The 18,427-nt window shown below is 37.1% G+C and overlaps 1 protein-coding gene across 1 annotated transcript; it reads left to right on the top strand.

The window, feature by feature from the left end:
• Positions 1–692: 692 nt before the first annotated feature.
• LOC120776974 lies at positions 693–16,278 on the top strand. The gene is given in 15 exon segments (XM_040108068.1): positions 693–1,060; positions 1,147–1,325; positions 1,398–1,629; positions 1,782–2,157; positions 2,223–2,298; positions 2,708–2,792; positions 2,855–3,153; positions 3,213–3,350; positions 11,196–11,295; positions 14,500–14,669; positions 14,740–15,118; positions 15,206–15,535; positions 15,538–15,611; positions 15,679–16,062; positions 16,135–16,278. Coding segments are annotated over 15 exon segments (3,051 nt in total). The 5' UTR covers positions 693–975.
• Positions 16,279–18,427: the final 2,149 nt, after the last annotated feature.

The raw sequence follows: 18,427 nt of genomic DNA, 5'->3' as shown, positions 1-18,427 counted from the left end.
AAGTTGAAGATTAATGAAGATTGAATATTAAAATCCCCTCTACATCTACAGTAACGTTTAATGTTGAAACAATGTTGAAAAAAAAAACTCTTTGTAGGACTTTTTAATTGTTGATTGATTTGGATTGAGCGATAACTTTATAATAACGAATTCACCTTTTGTCTACATACAAAGCGAGTTCTGTTATTCTACAATAGATCCCTTGAAAATTCATTTTCGACTCTTCAGTCGTTGATGATTTTAGTTCTATTTTGTCCGAGACTTTATTTCGAAGCTTCTTGACAAGAGATATATCTTTCTATTTGAAGTACATGCTGTGATATTATCCCAAAATGGAGAATTCAAAAAGAGTTAAGCTACCGCTGATAGTCTGAGGGATTTATAACTGTTCTTCATAGAAATCTTTGATTTTTGCTTTATTTAATATGAGTTAACTTTTAACATATGTATATATTTCCCAGATATTCTCATTATTCTGATGAGCAAAGTCGTAACATTTTCGCAAATTGAGAAGACTTTGGGAGAGCTAGTTTAATAAGTTAGAACGGCTCACTCATTGCATTCCCGTTACAGCGTAGCGTTTAGCTGACAACTAAAACGTGCAAGCCTGATCAAAATGCTAGAATTGCATCTATTAATAAAAATGCTGACACTGTTTTTGCTATATTTGTTGTACTCGTATTAGTTTTGTTGAGTTCGTGAAGATGCGCTGAGAGAAATGCAATTCGGTGAAGTCCAAACTTATGGGTTTTTTAGTAATCAACAAATAATGAATACTTTCTGTCACATTTACCAACAAATAGTTGAGCACACCGAGTATGGAATTGCAAGATTAGGTCTAGTGAAAACTATAATAAAGGTTTAGTATAGCGTCGGTTTTCTGCTTGTTTAGTACTCAGCACAGTTACGGTTTAATAATCGTTTATTATAAGCAATTAAAGCGCAAAAGGTGAAGTAAAATAAATAAATAAAAAAATGTGGACCACAAAATGTGCAATTGCATTGCTGCTTACCGCATTTATCTGTGAAATAACGGCACATCGTTGGATGTCGTATGAAAGTTGGTATTTATTATCATATTTCTTGTAATTATTGTATGAAGAAATAATAACGTTTCATGTATGTATGTATGTACGTTCTTTTCAGTACCATCAAATAATGCTTGTCGCACCCCACTCGGCGATTGGGGTATGTGTGTCTCATTGAAATACTGCCAGGAGGTATTGACACTCTATCAACAACTGAATATGAACCAAGCGACACGGTACTCGAAGGCTCTGCGCAATATCTGCTATAATCGCCTGACTCTTGACAATTATCCGATCGTAAGTTTTCACTTGACCGATCTCACTGCACTTATACAAAATATAATATATAATTCCATTTTTGCTATATAGCTTTGTTGCACTCGCCCGACCTTCGAAGACGCAAATCAGAGCGATAATCAAACTCTTCCCACTATGCCCGTGTCCACGTCAGCAAATGTGACAACACAAAGAGCTACAACAACAACAACATCCACAGTATCGCCAGACCCTAACGGCGATGATCGTTCTGCGTCGGATGGCGTCAACTCACCACCGGAAACCTGCCGCGTTCCACACGATGGCAGTCAGGGCAGCTGCAAGCGTGAGTGCATTTTCTAAACCGCTGCTTGCGTGTTTTGATTTATTGCCTTCCCGCTCCCTCTCTCTTTTCTTTCACTATATCTGCCTCTCTACACGCTATTCATAAGTATGAACTGTTGTTCAAAATGTTTTTCTCTCTCTTCGTGATTTTAGCTTTACAAAATTGTGACGCTTTGCTAAAACGCGCGAGACAAAATCCCACCGACACCGAGTTCCGTAAACAATTAGAGCTCTCCAATGCGATCTGTTACAGCATCGGCACGAATGTTTGCTGTCCATTCGAGCAGCGCAAAGCAATTACGCGTTCCAATGACGCGTCTTGGCATTTGCCGACGGAAGATGAAGGTTGTGGAATCACATCCCTATCGTCGCTGAAAGTGGTGGGCGGTGGTGATAGCAGTATAGGTGCTTGGCCGTGGATGGCCTTGGTCGGGTATGACCGTTATAGTTTGTCACCCTTTCGTTGTGGGGGTTCGTTGATAACAGCGCGACACGTGCTGACTGCAGCTCACTGTATTTTAAGAGATTTGTATGTGTCAGGTGCACGATATCGTTACTGAGAAATCATAAAAAAATATGTGTTCATATTTTTAGGTCGTTTGTACGTTTAGGCGAATACGATTTGAGCACTGAAACGGAAACGAAGCACGTGGATATTGATGTCGTGAAGGTGAGCGTTAATTAAAGTATATATTGAGCGAATTGATTGTTGGTTTGGTGGGGGGAAATATAACTATTTAGTGTTGGTGGATTGGTTCGTTCAGTGACTCGTGTCGAAAGTTGCTAAAAAATAATACTTGAAGATTTTGGATTTAGAATATTGTAAAGCCGTTGGATGCTAAATCTTATCAAAACTATACTGTGATTTGCTTTCCAGCTTAATCATTGTTGTTACAGAGTTATTTCCGACTACTGACTACTGACTGTCACTTTAACAGCATATATCGAAAAAAATTGGGCACCGAAATAAGTATAAAATTCAGATTATCCTTTGGCACTTCCTTTAAACTTAATTATGTCTTTCATAACCCATAACTATTATTTCTCTACTCTCTTTTACTTTCTTTTCACTTCAATAGTCAGCACGACATCCTGATTTCGGTGGCCACGACCGACGCTACGACATTGCAATCTTATATTTGGAGAAAAATGTAGATTTCACAGGCGAGATATGAATAGTGCACTTAACGACCAGTAAACGAATGTTAAATTTCAACTCTCCACAGATTACATATGCCCCATATGTCTGCCCGCTTCCGCACAACTACGAAGTAAATCATATGTGGGTTATCATCCGTTCGTGGCTGGTTGGGGACGTTTGATGGAAGGTGGACGTTCGTCAAATATTTTACAAGAACTTCAAATCGAAGTTATGGACAATTCTGTATGCCGACAAACCTATCAGGCTAACAATAGGCTTTACTCCAATCAGCAATTCGACCAAACGGTAGTGTGTGCCGGAGATTTGGGTGGCGGACGTGATACGTGTGGCGGTGATTCCGGTGGACCGCTAATGGTGGCAGAGGTGTGCAATGTTGAAAAGTTTTTAATACTAAAACCGAAGCAATATTTTTATTTTTTTAGCCATATAAAGGCGTAACCCGCTTCTATGCACTCGGTGTGGTTTCATATGGCATTGGTTGTGGTCGCATTGGTGTACCGGGCGTTTACACGAATACGCAAAGTTATATAGACTGGATATTGGAACGTCTAGAGGAGACGTGAGCTGCGCAGTCATATAACAATTGCTTTGTAGATAGTTTTAATTTTAAGTATATGGCGCATTAGGCGCTTTGTTGATTTGATATGTCGTCCACCAACAAGGCGTGTGATGGGCCATTAGCTTAAGTAATGGTTAACTTAAATTAGGAAAGCGGTTTCGTGATTGAGGAAATATTTTATGAAGTATAAAAGTTAGGAAGCATTAGTTATGAAACAATCAGTCGGTAAATCCTGAGTTCAATCCGGGTCGTGATAAAATCGACTTTTCCTACTAATAGTCGACCCCCCTCAGCCAATAATAAATTAGGGAGTCTGTACATACATATGTATGTATATGTACTTCAGCAAAGTATTTCCTTTTTTAGCGCAACTGCACACTTAGTTTTAGTTATGTTTTCTTTAGTTTAGTTAGGGTTAAGAAATATTGAATAATACATATTTTTAATAAAAAAACTTAAATTAGCGTCCTTACTTTATGATTGCTAAAACGATTATGATATACATATCTATTTCGATACTTAAATTCTTCAAAATAATAGTAAATTAAAAATTTGTATGTATTTTTGACAGTAATTTGTTTTTGAGCAATTCAAAATTTAAAAATAAGTCTAAAATATATAAAATAATACTAGTTGGCATGAAAGATAGTGGTTATTTCACTTAAATAAGATATCCGGATATATTTTTGATGTCTTCACCTGTAAGTTTTTTCACGCCAGAGCGAGGCGCGCAAAGTTAGCGAGTAGAGAAATGGCGAATCGAAAGCATCTTCAGACATATCTCGTATATTTTATAAAGTATTAAAGTCAAAAGGTAAGACGCGAAGTATTATAATGACTATATGTAACTAGAAGCAGGGAGGAGGGAGAATGATGAATCGCTGTTATTGGTTATCTCATCACATTGAATGTTTTAGAGGTTATAGAAATATATAGTACTGTGGAGCAGTCAATTTTCAAAATAAATAACAATTAATTGCCTTTTTAAGAGTGGTGCGTAGGTTGCCTTTTATATTTCAGTGTTTGGCAACACTGTTTGTGCAATCTGGCCACTCCCAACTTTACGCAGAACGTTTTGACAGACGAGCGTTATTTGTGTTCTTAAAAACTTTCTCAGTTTTTGAAATATCGATCTAAAATTTTGTCTCATTTGACCGATCTATCAACATGGAAAACTTCTTTATTACGAAGAGTATTACTGCTACGTTGCTACCGATTTAACGTATTTTCTTGTTTGATCTTCAAAACTAATTTGTATTTTATATCTATGACTTTTATAAAAAAAAAATCGAAATGCTGAAAATGCGATGATTGTTTTTTATCAAATTATACGTTTTGTTACCCGAATGATAACGGTACCTAATACTTACAAACTACAAAAGAGTAAATTGCTATTTTTACAAGACTTAAACGACAATTTATATATTACTGTGATCAAATTGAAAGGTGAATTTTGCCCTTTTCTTTCAAAGTAATTTCCTCCCGCTGCAATACACTTACAGTTGGAAAAATCCTCTGTCGTGATGGCCATCAGATCCTTCTTCGATTCAGCTTTTATATCCTCAATTGAGTCAAAACGGTGTCCTCGGAGTGGTCATGTGAATTTGCTGAAAATGTGGCGAAATGATCACGAAATCGTATAAGAATATAAAAGCGATGAGAAAAAATTAGCTTGATTTCGAAAAAAGTTTATGTCCCTTCATTTACCCCCTTACCCTTTTTGTACAAGGTGCGTTCCAAAGCAAACAGGACTTTTTAAATCTAGCGCCCGCTGGTGGCGCCATCTATATGTCGTCTAGTGCGTTAGAATCTGATATCTTTATCCATTATCCAGTGCGAATTTCATGACGTTTCATTGATAGGAAGTGAAGTTATTGTGTTTTAAAAAACAAAGAGCCAACACTGAATTTTGTTTTAAAATTGGTAAAACTTTTACCGAAACGTTTCCATTGATGAAACAAGTTTGTGGCGATGATTGCCTTTCCCGTAGCAGAGTGCATTAGTGGTTTCAACGTTTTCAAAGTGGTCGTGAGGACATACATGACGATCAACAAGCGGGCCAATCAAAATCGGTGATCACCGGAAACTCCATCGAAACTGTGCTTGAATTCATCAAAAATCAGCAGAAATCATCATTGAAATTCATGGAAATGGAATTGAACATCTCCAAAACATCGATTTATTGCATTTTGATCGAACTTTTGGGCTTACGAAAGGTGTGTGCACGGTTTGTTCCGCACAAATTGATTGATGACCAAAATTTGCTCAGAATCCAACATTCGAAGGACGATTATTTTACCAAAAATCACATTTTAAACATTAACTACTCCCCGTATTCACCTGATATGGCATTGTGCGACTTCTTCCTTTTCGGAAATATGCATTTGCCCATGAAAGGAAAGCGTTATGCAGACATAAAGGCCATTCAAAAGGCTTGCACCTGCATACTGGCGGCCATACCGGTCAACGAGCTTAAACACCCGTTCTACATGCTTTTGGACCGTGCAAAAAACTGTATTTAAGTAGAAGGAGACTATTTTGAATAAAATAAATTGATTTTGTCGAAAAAACCATTTGTATCGTTTTTTTAAAGTCCTGCTTACTTTGGAACCCACCTTGTATATTTACGTCGAACCTTCTTACCAAGTTGAAAAGTAGGGTCATGTAGTCGGTGTTTGCCCAACCACCATTACCCACCCAACTGGTCTAAGAATGGCTGTGTAACACCAGTGCATGTGGGAAAGAGACAGCCCCCAGGTTGTGCCGAACATTGCTAGCTTTCTTTACTCTTTTTTCTAAGTTGTACTTCCACAGCAGTTTGCTGCCCAAGACTACTCCAAGGTACTTGCTGCGGTGCTTGAGAGAAAGTTGTGTCCCATTTATCGAAGGGAAGCTCCATAGAGGAATTTTGAGTTTTCTTGTGAATACCAGCAGGTTCGTTTTCTCGTCTCACCTATGCGTTGCCTTTCAAGTTTCTTCGCAGTTTATTCTCCAGTAATGTCCATAGAAGCGGAGATAGCACTCCACCTTGCGGAGTACCTCTACCGGCTTCCTTAGTCATTTTAGCGTCGTTCCATTATGATTTTATCCGTCTAAAGACTTAAAGGCTTCTGATCCAAAGTTGTATAGCAGGATCAACATTTATTGACTGGATACTGTTCAAAATAAAAAGAAGCTTATTAGGCCTTAGCTCTTTTGAGTAGGTTGGGCTGTTCCTACCTGCCTAAGGTAAGAAAACTACACTAGCCTAATAAAAGTTGCGTTAATTCAAAAACTGAAGCAGTATGCTTTTCCATATGCATTAGACAAAGTTCCCACAAATTAACTGTAATTACTGGCGCATGTCTCGGGCATGTAAACATGCACAATATTATTTCTAAATATATATGGAGCTAAGCATTTCAATAACAACGAGAATAAACATTAAAACAAGAATAAAATAGTGGGAAAACAAACGAGTATTTGTTTTGTTGTTATGAAGGTGTAACTCTCACAAATAAACGGACAAAATAATATACAATTTGAAGTTCAAATACGTTTTGTTGTTGTAAGCTACGAGTTTATATTGAACAGGTTGGTTTTGCGGTTAAATCAAATGAAAATAAGTTGTTAACATCACACACTGGACGCCTTTTCTTACTTTCTTAGGGTGCCTGCTTTTAACGGGCTATTACCCTATTGGCGTTCACGCAGTAAGGCTGGCAATCCTACTAGACGCCATCTGCAGAAGTCGTATAGAAGAAGATGAGGAGGAAACAACTCACCACTTCCTTCTTGACTGTCACGCGTTTGGGAGGTCAAGACTTTAACACGTGGCATACCTTCGGACATCCCACCGAATTGGCGGGAGTGGAAATTAAACGCTTGTGCAATTTTGTATTGGCTACTAAGCGTTTTGCGAATTTATAGTTCGAACACAGGAGTTCTTCTTTTCTATGACATCACAAAAAACTACGTATTGTAGTCTATGTGCGATCTTTGGATCAGCCATCTAAACTAACCTAACATAGGATGCCTGCAGAGTGCACGCTCAAAACCGAGCCAAGCGCATTTTCCCATTTACGCAACACGCGAATTTACGCTCGGCTCGGCTTTGAGCATTCACTTTGCGGACACACTTAGTATTTGACCAGTTAAGGAGGGAGCCTGCTTTAGAGGCTTCAAAAAATCTATATTTTCAAGGATTTTTTTTGGAAAGGAAAGAAATGTCTGATTGAAATGAAACTTTTAGGATTTATTCTTATATATTTGAAGAGTCTTCTCAAATTTTTTTTTTATTATAAATTAGATATTCTTCATGTCTGAAAAAATTTACGGAGGCGCCTCGAGTGTGCAATTTCTGTGTGGCGGACAAGATGCAGGACGCAATTTTCATCCGAAACAAAAAAACAAAAGAAATTTTTAATTTTCAATAGTGTAATTCCTGGGTGAACCAAGAAAATTCAATAAAAAGTGAAAAATACAACAATTTTTCGCAGATTAAAAAAAATGTATTTAAAAACAAAACCGGATTAGTGTTAACTTTCTTAAGGTATTTTAGGTTCACCTAGAAGAGAGTTTAATTCCAAATACAACGCATTTTGATTCGTTTCGATAGAACGTTTACTTTTCTTTCTATCCTGCCCGCCAATTAAGAAAAATCGTAAAAATGAAAAACCGAGAAATAGCGCGTCAAAGTTTTCGCTTTCTGCCCAATCGCTAATATATCTGCTAGACGCTCGCTCACTATTTCCCTTCTAGCTCCGAAAATATTTCGAATTCCCATCTAAAAATTTGGGGACATATTCTTAGATTATTTTTAAAGAGATTTAAGCAAAAAAAAAATAATTGATTTTTTGAAGCTTCTAAAGCAGGCTCCCCCTTAAGCGTTGGAACGATGTTATGAAAGAAAAGTTCATTTACTTACATGATAAGGTAAAAACGTATATATAAAATTTGAACTTCACTTCTTAAACAAATTAATAATGGATAGGCGGAATATGGGTTGCATCCCAGAGCGTAATAATAGAGCGCTCTTTTCCTCAAAAGGGCTCAAAAGTTGAAAACATTTCAGCGCTGTTGTTGTTGAAAGGTGAATTTCGTATAAAAATAGATCAATGTTTGCATATTTACATACATATCTTAGCAACACGCAAGCCTATATAAATTCGTTATTTGGAAAACAAAATTGTTTTAGTTCTTAATGCCAAGGAAATATGAATAACATATTCATAGATTTGTGTATATTAATAACTGTAATTACGGTGATCACTTGTGAAAATACTCGCATGATTTAGCAGTGTAAGTTCGTTTCCTCAGTCTTCTGTTTATGCCGTACTCATTTACCTACATATATACCCTGCTCTGTTGATAGCGTTGGCGTTCTTCTAAAGATTTGTGAGTGAGCATTTATAGTGCGAATTTCACGCTCACAAATATGAATATATCGGGAGATTTGAATATTTTGAATAAAACATAAACTTTAGTCAATATATTTTCTTGTTAATTCATACATATTTATGATATAGTGTGAAGGGAGAGTCTACTTTTCTTCGTTGGTGGTTATGCAAATTCGAATAATCTTTTAAATAATGAAAATTAAATGGGAATTTAAGTAAAGTACATCCCACTAATTGCTTTATATTAATTAAGTTGTCATTCATAAATTTTCTCATATGCGAATGTGCATCTACGTATGTATGTATGTACATATATGTAGATATATAATTACATATTACGGTGGTTCGTTTTGAGTGAGAATTCTTGAAATTCGGCCTTTTCAAGCAAGGAAACAAAAAACAGTCCGGGGGGCCATCTGATCTGTAGGGCGGCTGCGGAAGTGTTGGGATACCGGCCTTGGTTAGGTAGCTGTTCACAAGAAAGGCGGTGTGAGCTGGGGCGATGTCGTGGTGCAACTTCCAAACGACTGCGATGTCTTGTCGGACCCGATTTACCCTTTGTTTTAGTCTCTTGAGGACTTCCACGTATAATTTGGCGGAACAAATTCATGGTGGACGATGCCTTTGATATCAAAAAAGACAATGAGCATCGTATTCACTTCGGATTTGCCTTCCAGAGGCGCACAGTCTTCATCAGTAACCTTTTCCCAACCCTTAAAAAAGGTCTGGTGCCACCGAAACACACCACTTCTTTCTAAAGCAGTAGATGTATATGTGAAGGGTATTAGATTATGGGCTGCTGCTTCTTTTTTTCAAGATTTATGTCAGCCTTCATCACCTAACGCGTTAAGTGATAACTCTTCAAAGGATCATTGATCCATATCAAAACCTGTAATTTTAAAACAATATTTTAGAGTTGTAACAGCAAATGTCACCAGAAATTCTAAGTTTCCTATAAATAAGCAATATTATAAGTATTATTGGATAACTATATTATATATTTAAATATACATATAAATAATATAAAATATTTGAAGTATAAAAATGATAAGTGAATAGATGTTGCCTATAGCTAGGCGCTATCGGAATATGGCATAGCGAGGATCCAAACCCAATTGCGACAAAAACCAAAAATGTTGGAAAAATATTTGATACTGTTATTATTGTTTTCAAATATTTTCATTTCAAAAATATCCTTTGTCAATAACTGCTATATAATTGAAATAATTTAGGATCAGTACAAAGTACGAATTGTTGCCTTCTCAAGCACTTGTTGATAGCGCCAGCTGTTGACAATATAGAAATTGGTTTGATGTCTGATTAAGCCCAGTAGGTTGTTAAATCTTTAATATTTTTATTTTTCAAACATGTTTTTACCCCCTTAATACACATACACGCACATAGGTTTTCTCACACTCTTAATTGCACATTTTGCATTCAACCGGCTACAACGCACTAGCTATTACTACTGCTACTAACTTGAGCTTCTTAAGTGTAATACAAATATAAACCGGCTGTTAGTTTGTCTATTCGAATGCTGCCGAAAGGTTTGAGCTATAAAAGATTCGCTATAAACTTGAAAAATTCAATTGCTGTATTGGGAAGATTCGACACGCGACTTTTCCGGAAACAGTTCCGAATTAAACGCGTTCGCTACGAAAAGCACGCGCTGCTCGTCCTTACGTCTATGAAATATTTGAAAATACACAATATATTTACTTTTGCCACTTTGTGACTGTGGCATATTGTGTTGTAAATAAAAAGTTACTTGAACTTGTAATTAGACAATTGTTATGCCCAAGAGTATTTATAATTAATTGTAAAGAGTATATTATTTTTTTTACTGTCAAATAGAATACAATAATTTAGATTCAATTTCAAAATATTTAAAATTTAGAATGAAGGTGTTTATTCCGTTGTTAATATTCGCCTGTGCTGTGCTGTTTCCTGCTGTGTTCGCGCAAGGAAGGTTTTTCACCAGGAAATATATAATTGAAAAAAAAACGATGAAGTATTCAGTGTATCGAATTCACAGCTGACGAGAATTTAATAATAATGTGCGAAAATGTTTAGTTTGAGAAAAAGTACACCAACAATTAACAAATCGTGTAATTTTATAAATATTTGATGCAAAAGTTACAGCAAAACAATTGCAAAAAAAGTCTCAGTAAAACTCTCGTAATTGTATGTGCCAAGGAAACCATTATTTGAGTGAAGTCTTTCAAAATTATGTAATAGTGAATGAGTAACTGTAAATAAGATGTTCTCTCATTAACAAATTAGAAAATAAAACAAAGTTCAGAAGTGTTAAGTGCGATTACGGCCAATTATTAGGCAATTTGTAACTAAAATTTAAAGATTATGTGAAATATTGGAAGATATCAGTGAAAAATGACTATAAAAAGTTTCGAAATTATGATACAAGAACATTTTGAGAAATACCAACAGGAGTGAAATTCAGTTAAAAAATTCAACATTTCAAAGATACTGGTCCGACTTTGAAACTTTATAAATTATGCCGTATCAGCGTGACTGAAAAATATAATACTACTGTGATCAAATTAAAAGGTGAATTTTGTCCATTTCATCTCCTTCAAAGTAATCCACTCCCGCTGCAATACACTTATGTCAACGATTTTTCCAGTCATCATAGCACTTGGAAAAATCATCCGTGGTGATCGCCATTGGAGCCTTCTTCGATTCAGCTTTCATATTCTCAATTGAATCAAAACGGTGTCCTCGGAGTGGCCATGTGAATTTGTTGAAAATGTGGCGAAATGATCACGAAATCGTGTAGGAATATAAAAGCGAATCCAACATTCGATCGACGTTTGTGACTGATCATTTGACCAAAAATCACAGACGTAGAGGCCATTCAAAAGGCTTGTACCGGCATACTGGCGGCCATACAGGCCAACGAGCTAAAACACTCGTTCTACAAGATTTTGGACCGTGCAAAAGCTTTATTATGTGCGAAAAAAATTACCAATGCCTTATTATTTGCTGCCAAAGTCTTACTTGCACAATCGGATGTTATACGTTAGATGCCGTGATGCTGAGTCGGATTGGGGACCTGTTCGTGCTGGCGTTCCCAAGGCAGTTTACTCTATATTCTTTATACGACAGACCTTCCAGTGATCAGTTCTGACTCCTGACGGCTATGCTGATAATACTGCATTGCTAGCATCAAGTGACAACCCTAATAATACTTTCGGAAACTGAAAAAAAAGAACTCAGCGAAGATTGAAGTTAATGCAGCTACGCTGGCTCCTTAGGCCAAGATGCTGCCTCAGTTTGAAGAATAAGTTGCTAATTTATAAGGTAATGCTTAGGCCGATCTGGACGGACGGCAACAAAATCTGGGGCAATGCAACGAATTCAAATTTAAAAGCAATTAAAGTCTTTAAGTTCTTGGCCCCTTTATATGTGATAAACGATCTCCTCCACCGGGATCTAAAGTTGTTCACTGTAAAGAAACAATCGAAGAATTTAGTAGAAATTACCTCTTCCGATTAGAGAAGATACCACGTCAAATGTGAAAGTTTTCAATACAAGAACTTGTTTCCGATCGTTCAGTTTATATGGCAGCTATCAGTTATAGTGTACCGATATCGACCGTTCCGACCAATGAGCAGGTTCTTGAAGAGAAAATGACGTTTGCAAAATTTCAAAACGATATCTTAAAAACTGAGGGACTAGTTCGTATATATACAGACGGACGGACATGGCTAAATCGACTCTGCTCAACATACTGATCATTTAAATACTCGTATATATACTTTAAAGGGTCTCCGACGCTTCCTTCTGGGTGTAATAAACTTCGTAGCAAACTTAATATACCCTGTTCAGGGTATAAAAATTTAAATAAATTACCAACAATTTTCAAAGCTTAAAAATACTTCCAGATAGTTTCAAAAAAGAATAGAATGAGCTCAAAATATATTTAAAAGCTTGTTTCATGCTTTCAACTATAAAGATTTCGTGGCTTTTCGTGGCTATCAATCATTAGTGAAGAAGAAAGTAATTGTTACAAGGCTAATTTAACTAGTTTTAACACCCCACGACATATCATAATTAGTTTTCTGGAAAACTACAGACAATAACTATATATTTAAGCATGCATCTGCTAAAGTAGTTTGCTCTGTCATAAAATCAATTGCGTAAAATCTTTTTAGACAGAACACACGAAGTGCCTTTCACTGCTCCAATTTTGCCTTATAAAGCTAGAATTAATTATTTGAGGCCGAGATCTGCTTTAAAAAATTACCGGCTCATCAATATTATATACACCTGTTGCAAAGAATAAATAAATAACCGAATTTTATACAAATGTATTTTCTGTTTTTATTGCAAAGTTTTCATTCCCCTTTGAATAGACTTCATCAAAGTTTGTTTTATTTATTTTGATGACGCCGTTTTCGCTTCTCAGCACGTGCCAAATGAAATAAGCATATCGAAATAAATAACTGTTCATCAATATCCCCCGCTCGCACGCTAAACAAACACACTTTGAGTGAGTTGAGACAATAATTGAAGACCAGAAATTCTTCTCATATAAAATAGTGATTAAATACATATTTATGTGAGTGAATAAGTGTGTGTGTTAACTAAGTGAGGAACGCTGTACTGGAAAATTGAACAAGTTAACTAACAATTGCTGACTGAATTCGAATTAGTTAAAAAAATACTACTTTATAACTAAACTTTGTTTGCGGAAAATAACTACACCGAAAAGGTCCAGTCTTGTAAAAAATAATATAAAATCATAAATGAATTATTATATTCTTGCAACCAGTTGCTACAGAGTTTTGTTCACCTAACGGTTGTATGTATCACCTAAAACTAATCGAGATACATATAGGTTTATACAAGTATATAAATAAATAATCAAAATGATGAGAAAAGCTGAAATCCAGTTGACTGTCTGCCTGTCCGTCCGTCCATCTGTGCAAGCTACAAGCTGCAAGTAAAAATTGAGATATCTCGATGAAACTTGGTACGTGGGTTCCTTAATACAAACAAATTTCGAGTTCGTAGATAATAATTTATACTTGTATATCTGCTGAACCACTTAAGCTACAACAACAGTGTGAAGATGAATGAAATCGGAGGATAACCCCGCTACCCATATAACTGTACTGTTAAAAACGAATAGTAGCGCAATAAATCAATAACAGAATACAGCAGAGACATTAAATTTTACCTTCGAGTGGGTATGAGAGGGATTTATAGGAGCCCGAGTGAAAATTTGACGAAGGGCGTTGCACCGCCCACTTTTTGTTGAAACTCCATATCTCGGGACCTGACCGGCCGATTTTGAGAAAATTTGATATGTAACATTTCTATCATATTCCTACATCATAGTGCGAAAATGGATGAAGTCGGACTACAACCACGCCTACTTCCCATATAAATTTTACACATAAATTAAGAAGTTAAAATTCGCGTCGAGCGCAGTCATCCATCTCCATCTGGTATCGCAAAGAACAAAACTGTTCTATGCGTGGCTCATTGGCCTACCAAACTAACCTAACCAAAAGTAACTTGTTTAACAAAGCCTCAAATAGAAAAATTCTGCTTACCTAACATCTTAGGGGATAAATCGGTCTCCAAACTTTACCGAACAGTTCTTAAAGTGCGATTTGCCTTTAGCTTCAAAAGCGACACCGAGAACTTTAATTTTAAAGTAACTAAAATAGTAAGAATAAGATTCATTGCGTAAATTAACCACAAATTTATAATGTGATTATTTAACTTCGATTGTACTTACAGCCCAGTACAACTGCGTGACACCAGGGAATTATTATGGTTACTGCGTGCAATTACAATATTGTCCACAAATAGCGAACGTTTTCAATATACGCAAACGCAATCAAGCCGAACGCTATGTTATAGCTTCACAACGCTCGTGTGGAACACGAAATATTAATGGTGATCCAGTGGTAAGTTAAATAATATCAAGTTAAACAAAGTAGGTATTCTAAAATGATCCTGATCACTCAAATTATTTAGGTTTGCTGCTCACGACCAGTAAATCCAGCGCCACAGCCACAGCCCCAGTCCCAGCTACGACCACAACCGCAGTCTCAGATACGACCACAACCATTACCACAGCCAAGACCACAACCGCAACCGCTACCACAACCTGAACCACAAATACACCCTCAGCCTTTCACTGAAAGTCCAGGGAATCCCTTCCTGCCACAAACTACGTCTTCACCAAACATAATTCAACCGAGACCACCGCCAAATCAAGGTCAACTTGTTACCTCAACGGCACGTCCCATAATAGCGCCCACTCTAAGCCCCACGACTGCACCCGTAGAAATCGGCGAACGCTTGACAGGCGACTCTTGTGTGGATCCGAAGCTGAGACGCGGTGTTTGTGTTGGTAAGCACTGAAACTATCTTGGTTTTATAAACCTTATCAAAAGCATTAGTGAGAAATCGTAAAATGCACTGTTTCGCTCTTCCTAAGCGATTGCCAAGTGCAGCCAGCTGGTTACAGAGCTTTATGCCAAGTCGAATGACCCCGAGTTTGCCGACTTCCTGCGTGCTTCGAATCGTAATTGTAGCGGCGTTGCGTCCGTGGCATGTTGCCCGACCACCGATAATGTTAATAAGAATCCGACAGTGATAGTGGTCAACAGCGATGATATACCCACACGTCCACCCACTTTGGAGGAGGGTTGCGGCTACACGCACAACAACTACAAGAAAATTGTTGGCGGCGAGGTGAGTAAGAAGGGCGCTTGGCCATGGGCTGTGCTCTTGGCGTATCCCGACGGCTCAGCGAGTTCACCAGCAGCGCCTATGGACGTTTGGGCGAGCACGACCTGAGCACCGACACGGAAACACGCCACGAAGATGTCAACATTGTGCGGGTAAGGGCATTTGTGGACAATATCAATTAGCTTTTTTAAAGGAAACCTTAATTCTTCCCTCGAGCAGAAAGAAGCCCATCCACAGTACAATAGACGCAATGGCAAAAACGATGTGGCAGTATTGTGGCTAGAGCGCAACGTAAAATTCAGAGAGACGATTTCACCGATTTGCCTGCCCACCGCTCCGCCGATACGCCAAAAGTCCTATGTATCTTATACGCCCTTCGTCGTGGGCTGGGGCAAGACTATGGAGGGTGGCGTCTCGTCGAATGTCTTGCAGGAACTGCAAATACCAATCTTCAAGAATGATGTCTGTGAACGTAGTTACAAGAACATCAATCGTCTGGTGTCTGATGACCAATTCGATGATGGTGTGCTATGCGCAGGTGTGCTATCAGGCGGCAAGGATACGTGCCAAGGTGACTCGGGCGGTCCACTGATGATGCCGGAGGTGAGTTCAAATAGAAAAATTAAAAAAGCAATAGAACGTAATTGTTACATTTTTGTTTTTGTTTGTTTGCAGTTTTACAACAACAAAGAGCGCTTTTACCTGATCGGCGTGGTCTCGTATGGCGTGGGTTGTGCGCGTCCCAAGGTGCCCGGCGTTTACTCCAGTGTGCAGCACTATGTCGACTGGATATTGGAGAAGATTGCCGATACACCTTGAGATTCCTTTTTTTAAATTATATTTAAAATACTTACTTTTAATACTTAATACACAACCAAGTGCTGCAGTTTTTTAACGTTTACAAAGTGATATGATTTCCGTTTCAATAAAAAATAATTACGAAAATAATATGAAAAGTAATTTCTGTTTAATATTCAATGCGGCTTTATGGCAACTGCCAAATGTTCCACCTTGAAACGATCTCTTTATTAAAATTTGGGATTTAGCAGCGAGCGCATAAGCAAACATCGTCAGCAGTTTCTTATTTTCTTGCTTTGTGTGCAAAGCACGTTCCAAAATTTGTAATAAAAATCTGAAAACGCTGACTACTGGGTTGTTGCTTTTTGCATCGTTAGTGCATACTAAGAATGTTGACTGTGCTTAATTAACGCAATAAAATGATTTGTTGCAGTTTTATTGGTGTATATTTACATGGTAGGCATGGTTGTTGATGATGTGATCATTTCACTAATGGAAGTTTGTATAAATTAACGAAAAGTGAATGGGTGAAAGATTTAGAAAAGGAAATGTAAATAAAATCCCTTGATGCAAAAAATTACAGACTTTTAGGGAAAACATTTGCGTTAGCGAATAAATTTTTAGGCAAGTTCGTGTCTTAAGTCTTTTGTGTGAGAGTTTATCTCTTGAAATTAAGTCATTAATGTTTTGCAGCAAGCAGAACATCAACTATTAGCTGCATTACAATGAATTTTTAAAATAATATATGTATGTATAAAATCTAAATATACATTGTGACAAAAAGTACCCGGAAATTTTAAATAAAACGCAAGATATTTAATTATTACATAATAATAAAATATTTTTTTAGGGTGGTATGATTTTTCGTGACATCTGTGCTAATTGACACATCAAAATATTCATTGGTATACGCTTGTCTTTCTGAAGAGCATAAAGTGCATGCGGCGATTTTTGTGATGAGTGAAATTATTCAGAAATAAGTTCCGTTTTATTTTATGTGCGGAATCAAAATTTTTGGTGCCGAAAGGGTCAGAATGTTGGAAAAGACCTTCGGTGATAATTATTTGTCGTGAGCAAGTGTTTTTGATTGGTACAAAATATTTAAAGTGGGTGGAGAACGCGTTGACGACAATTCACGTCCGAGACGGCCATCAACATCTATTGACGATCAAGACGTCAATAAAATAAAGGAATTGGTGCTTGCGAATCGACGATTAAGAGTCAGAGATCTTAGTGGCATTTTTGGAATATCGGAAGGATCAGTGAAAACCATTTTGAAAGATAATCTGAGCCTTAGAATAGTGAAAGCAAGATTGCTTTCAAAACAACTAAATTTTTTTTTGAAATGTGTTAATACTGGCGATGAGTCTTGAATCTATTCTTAAGGCCCAAAAACAGACCATCAATCGCATGAGTAACGTGGCAAAGGTGAGCCGACAGTCGAAAAAATCACGTCAAAGCTGGTCAAAAATTAAGTTAAGCTTGACAGTTTTCCTCCATTATCAAACCAATCCTGTCAACAACGAATAATATTTGAGTGATATGCGTCATTTGCGCGAAGAGGCCGCAATTAGGCTCCGACAACCCTTGGTTTTTGTACCACGATTATGCACCTTTGTAACTGCATTGATTCTTCGTGAGTTTTTCGCCAAATTTCCAACCAATATCGTGCCGCAACCGCCGTATTCGAGTGATTTAGGTCCATGTGACTTCTAGCTATTCAGAAAACTCAAACGACCGCTTCGAGGAAACCGTTTTCAGTCAATTGAAGACATTGAACATCGCTCGTCGCTCACTTTTTGAAATATCGATCTGAAATTTTGTCTGGTGTCTTTTGTCGGGACCGATATTGGACAACCACTAACATAAACATTGCTGCCATTTAAACTGATCGATCAAAATTCTTGCATGGAAAACTTCTGTATTGTAAAGGGTTTTAAAGCATCGATGCAACCGATTTAACGTTTGCCTTGTTTGATCTTCAAAAGAAATTTGTATTTCATATGACTTTTATAAAAATATTGATGTGCCGAAAATGGGATGACTGCTTTTTTCAAATTATACGTTTTGATACCCGACAGATAACGGTACCTTATAATTATAAACTACAAAAGAGTAAATTGCTATTTTCATAAGACTTAAATGACAATTTATATACATATTTGGTAAG

This window comes from Bactrocera tryoni, chromosome 5, assembly GCF_016617805.1.
Source record: "Bactrocera tryoni isolate S06 chromosome 5, CSIRO_BtryS06_freeze2, whole genome shotgun sequence".
Classification (NCBI taxonomy): Eukaryota; Metazoa; Arthropoda; class Insecta; order Diptera; family Tephritidae; genus Bactrocera; species Bactrocera tryoni.
The sequence above is the reverse complement of the archived record's forward strand: the minus strand, read 5'-3'. Positions and strand labels throughout refer to the sequence as shown.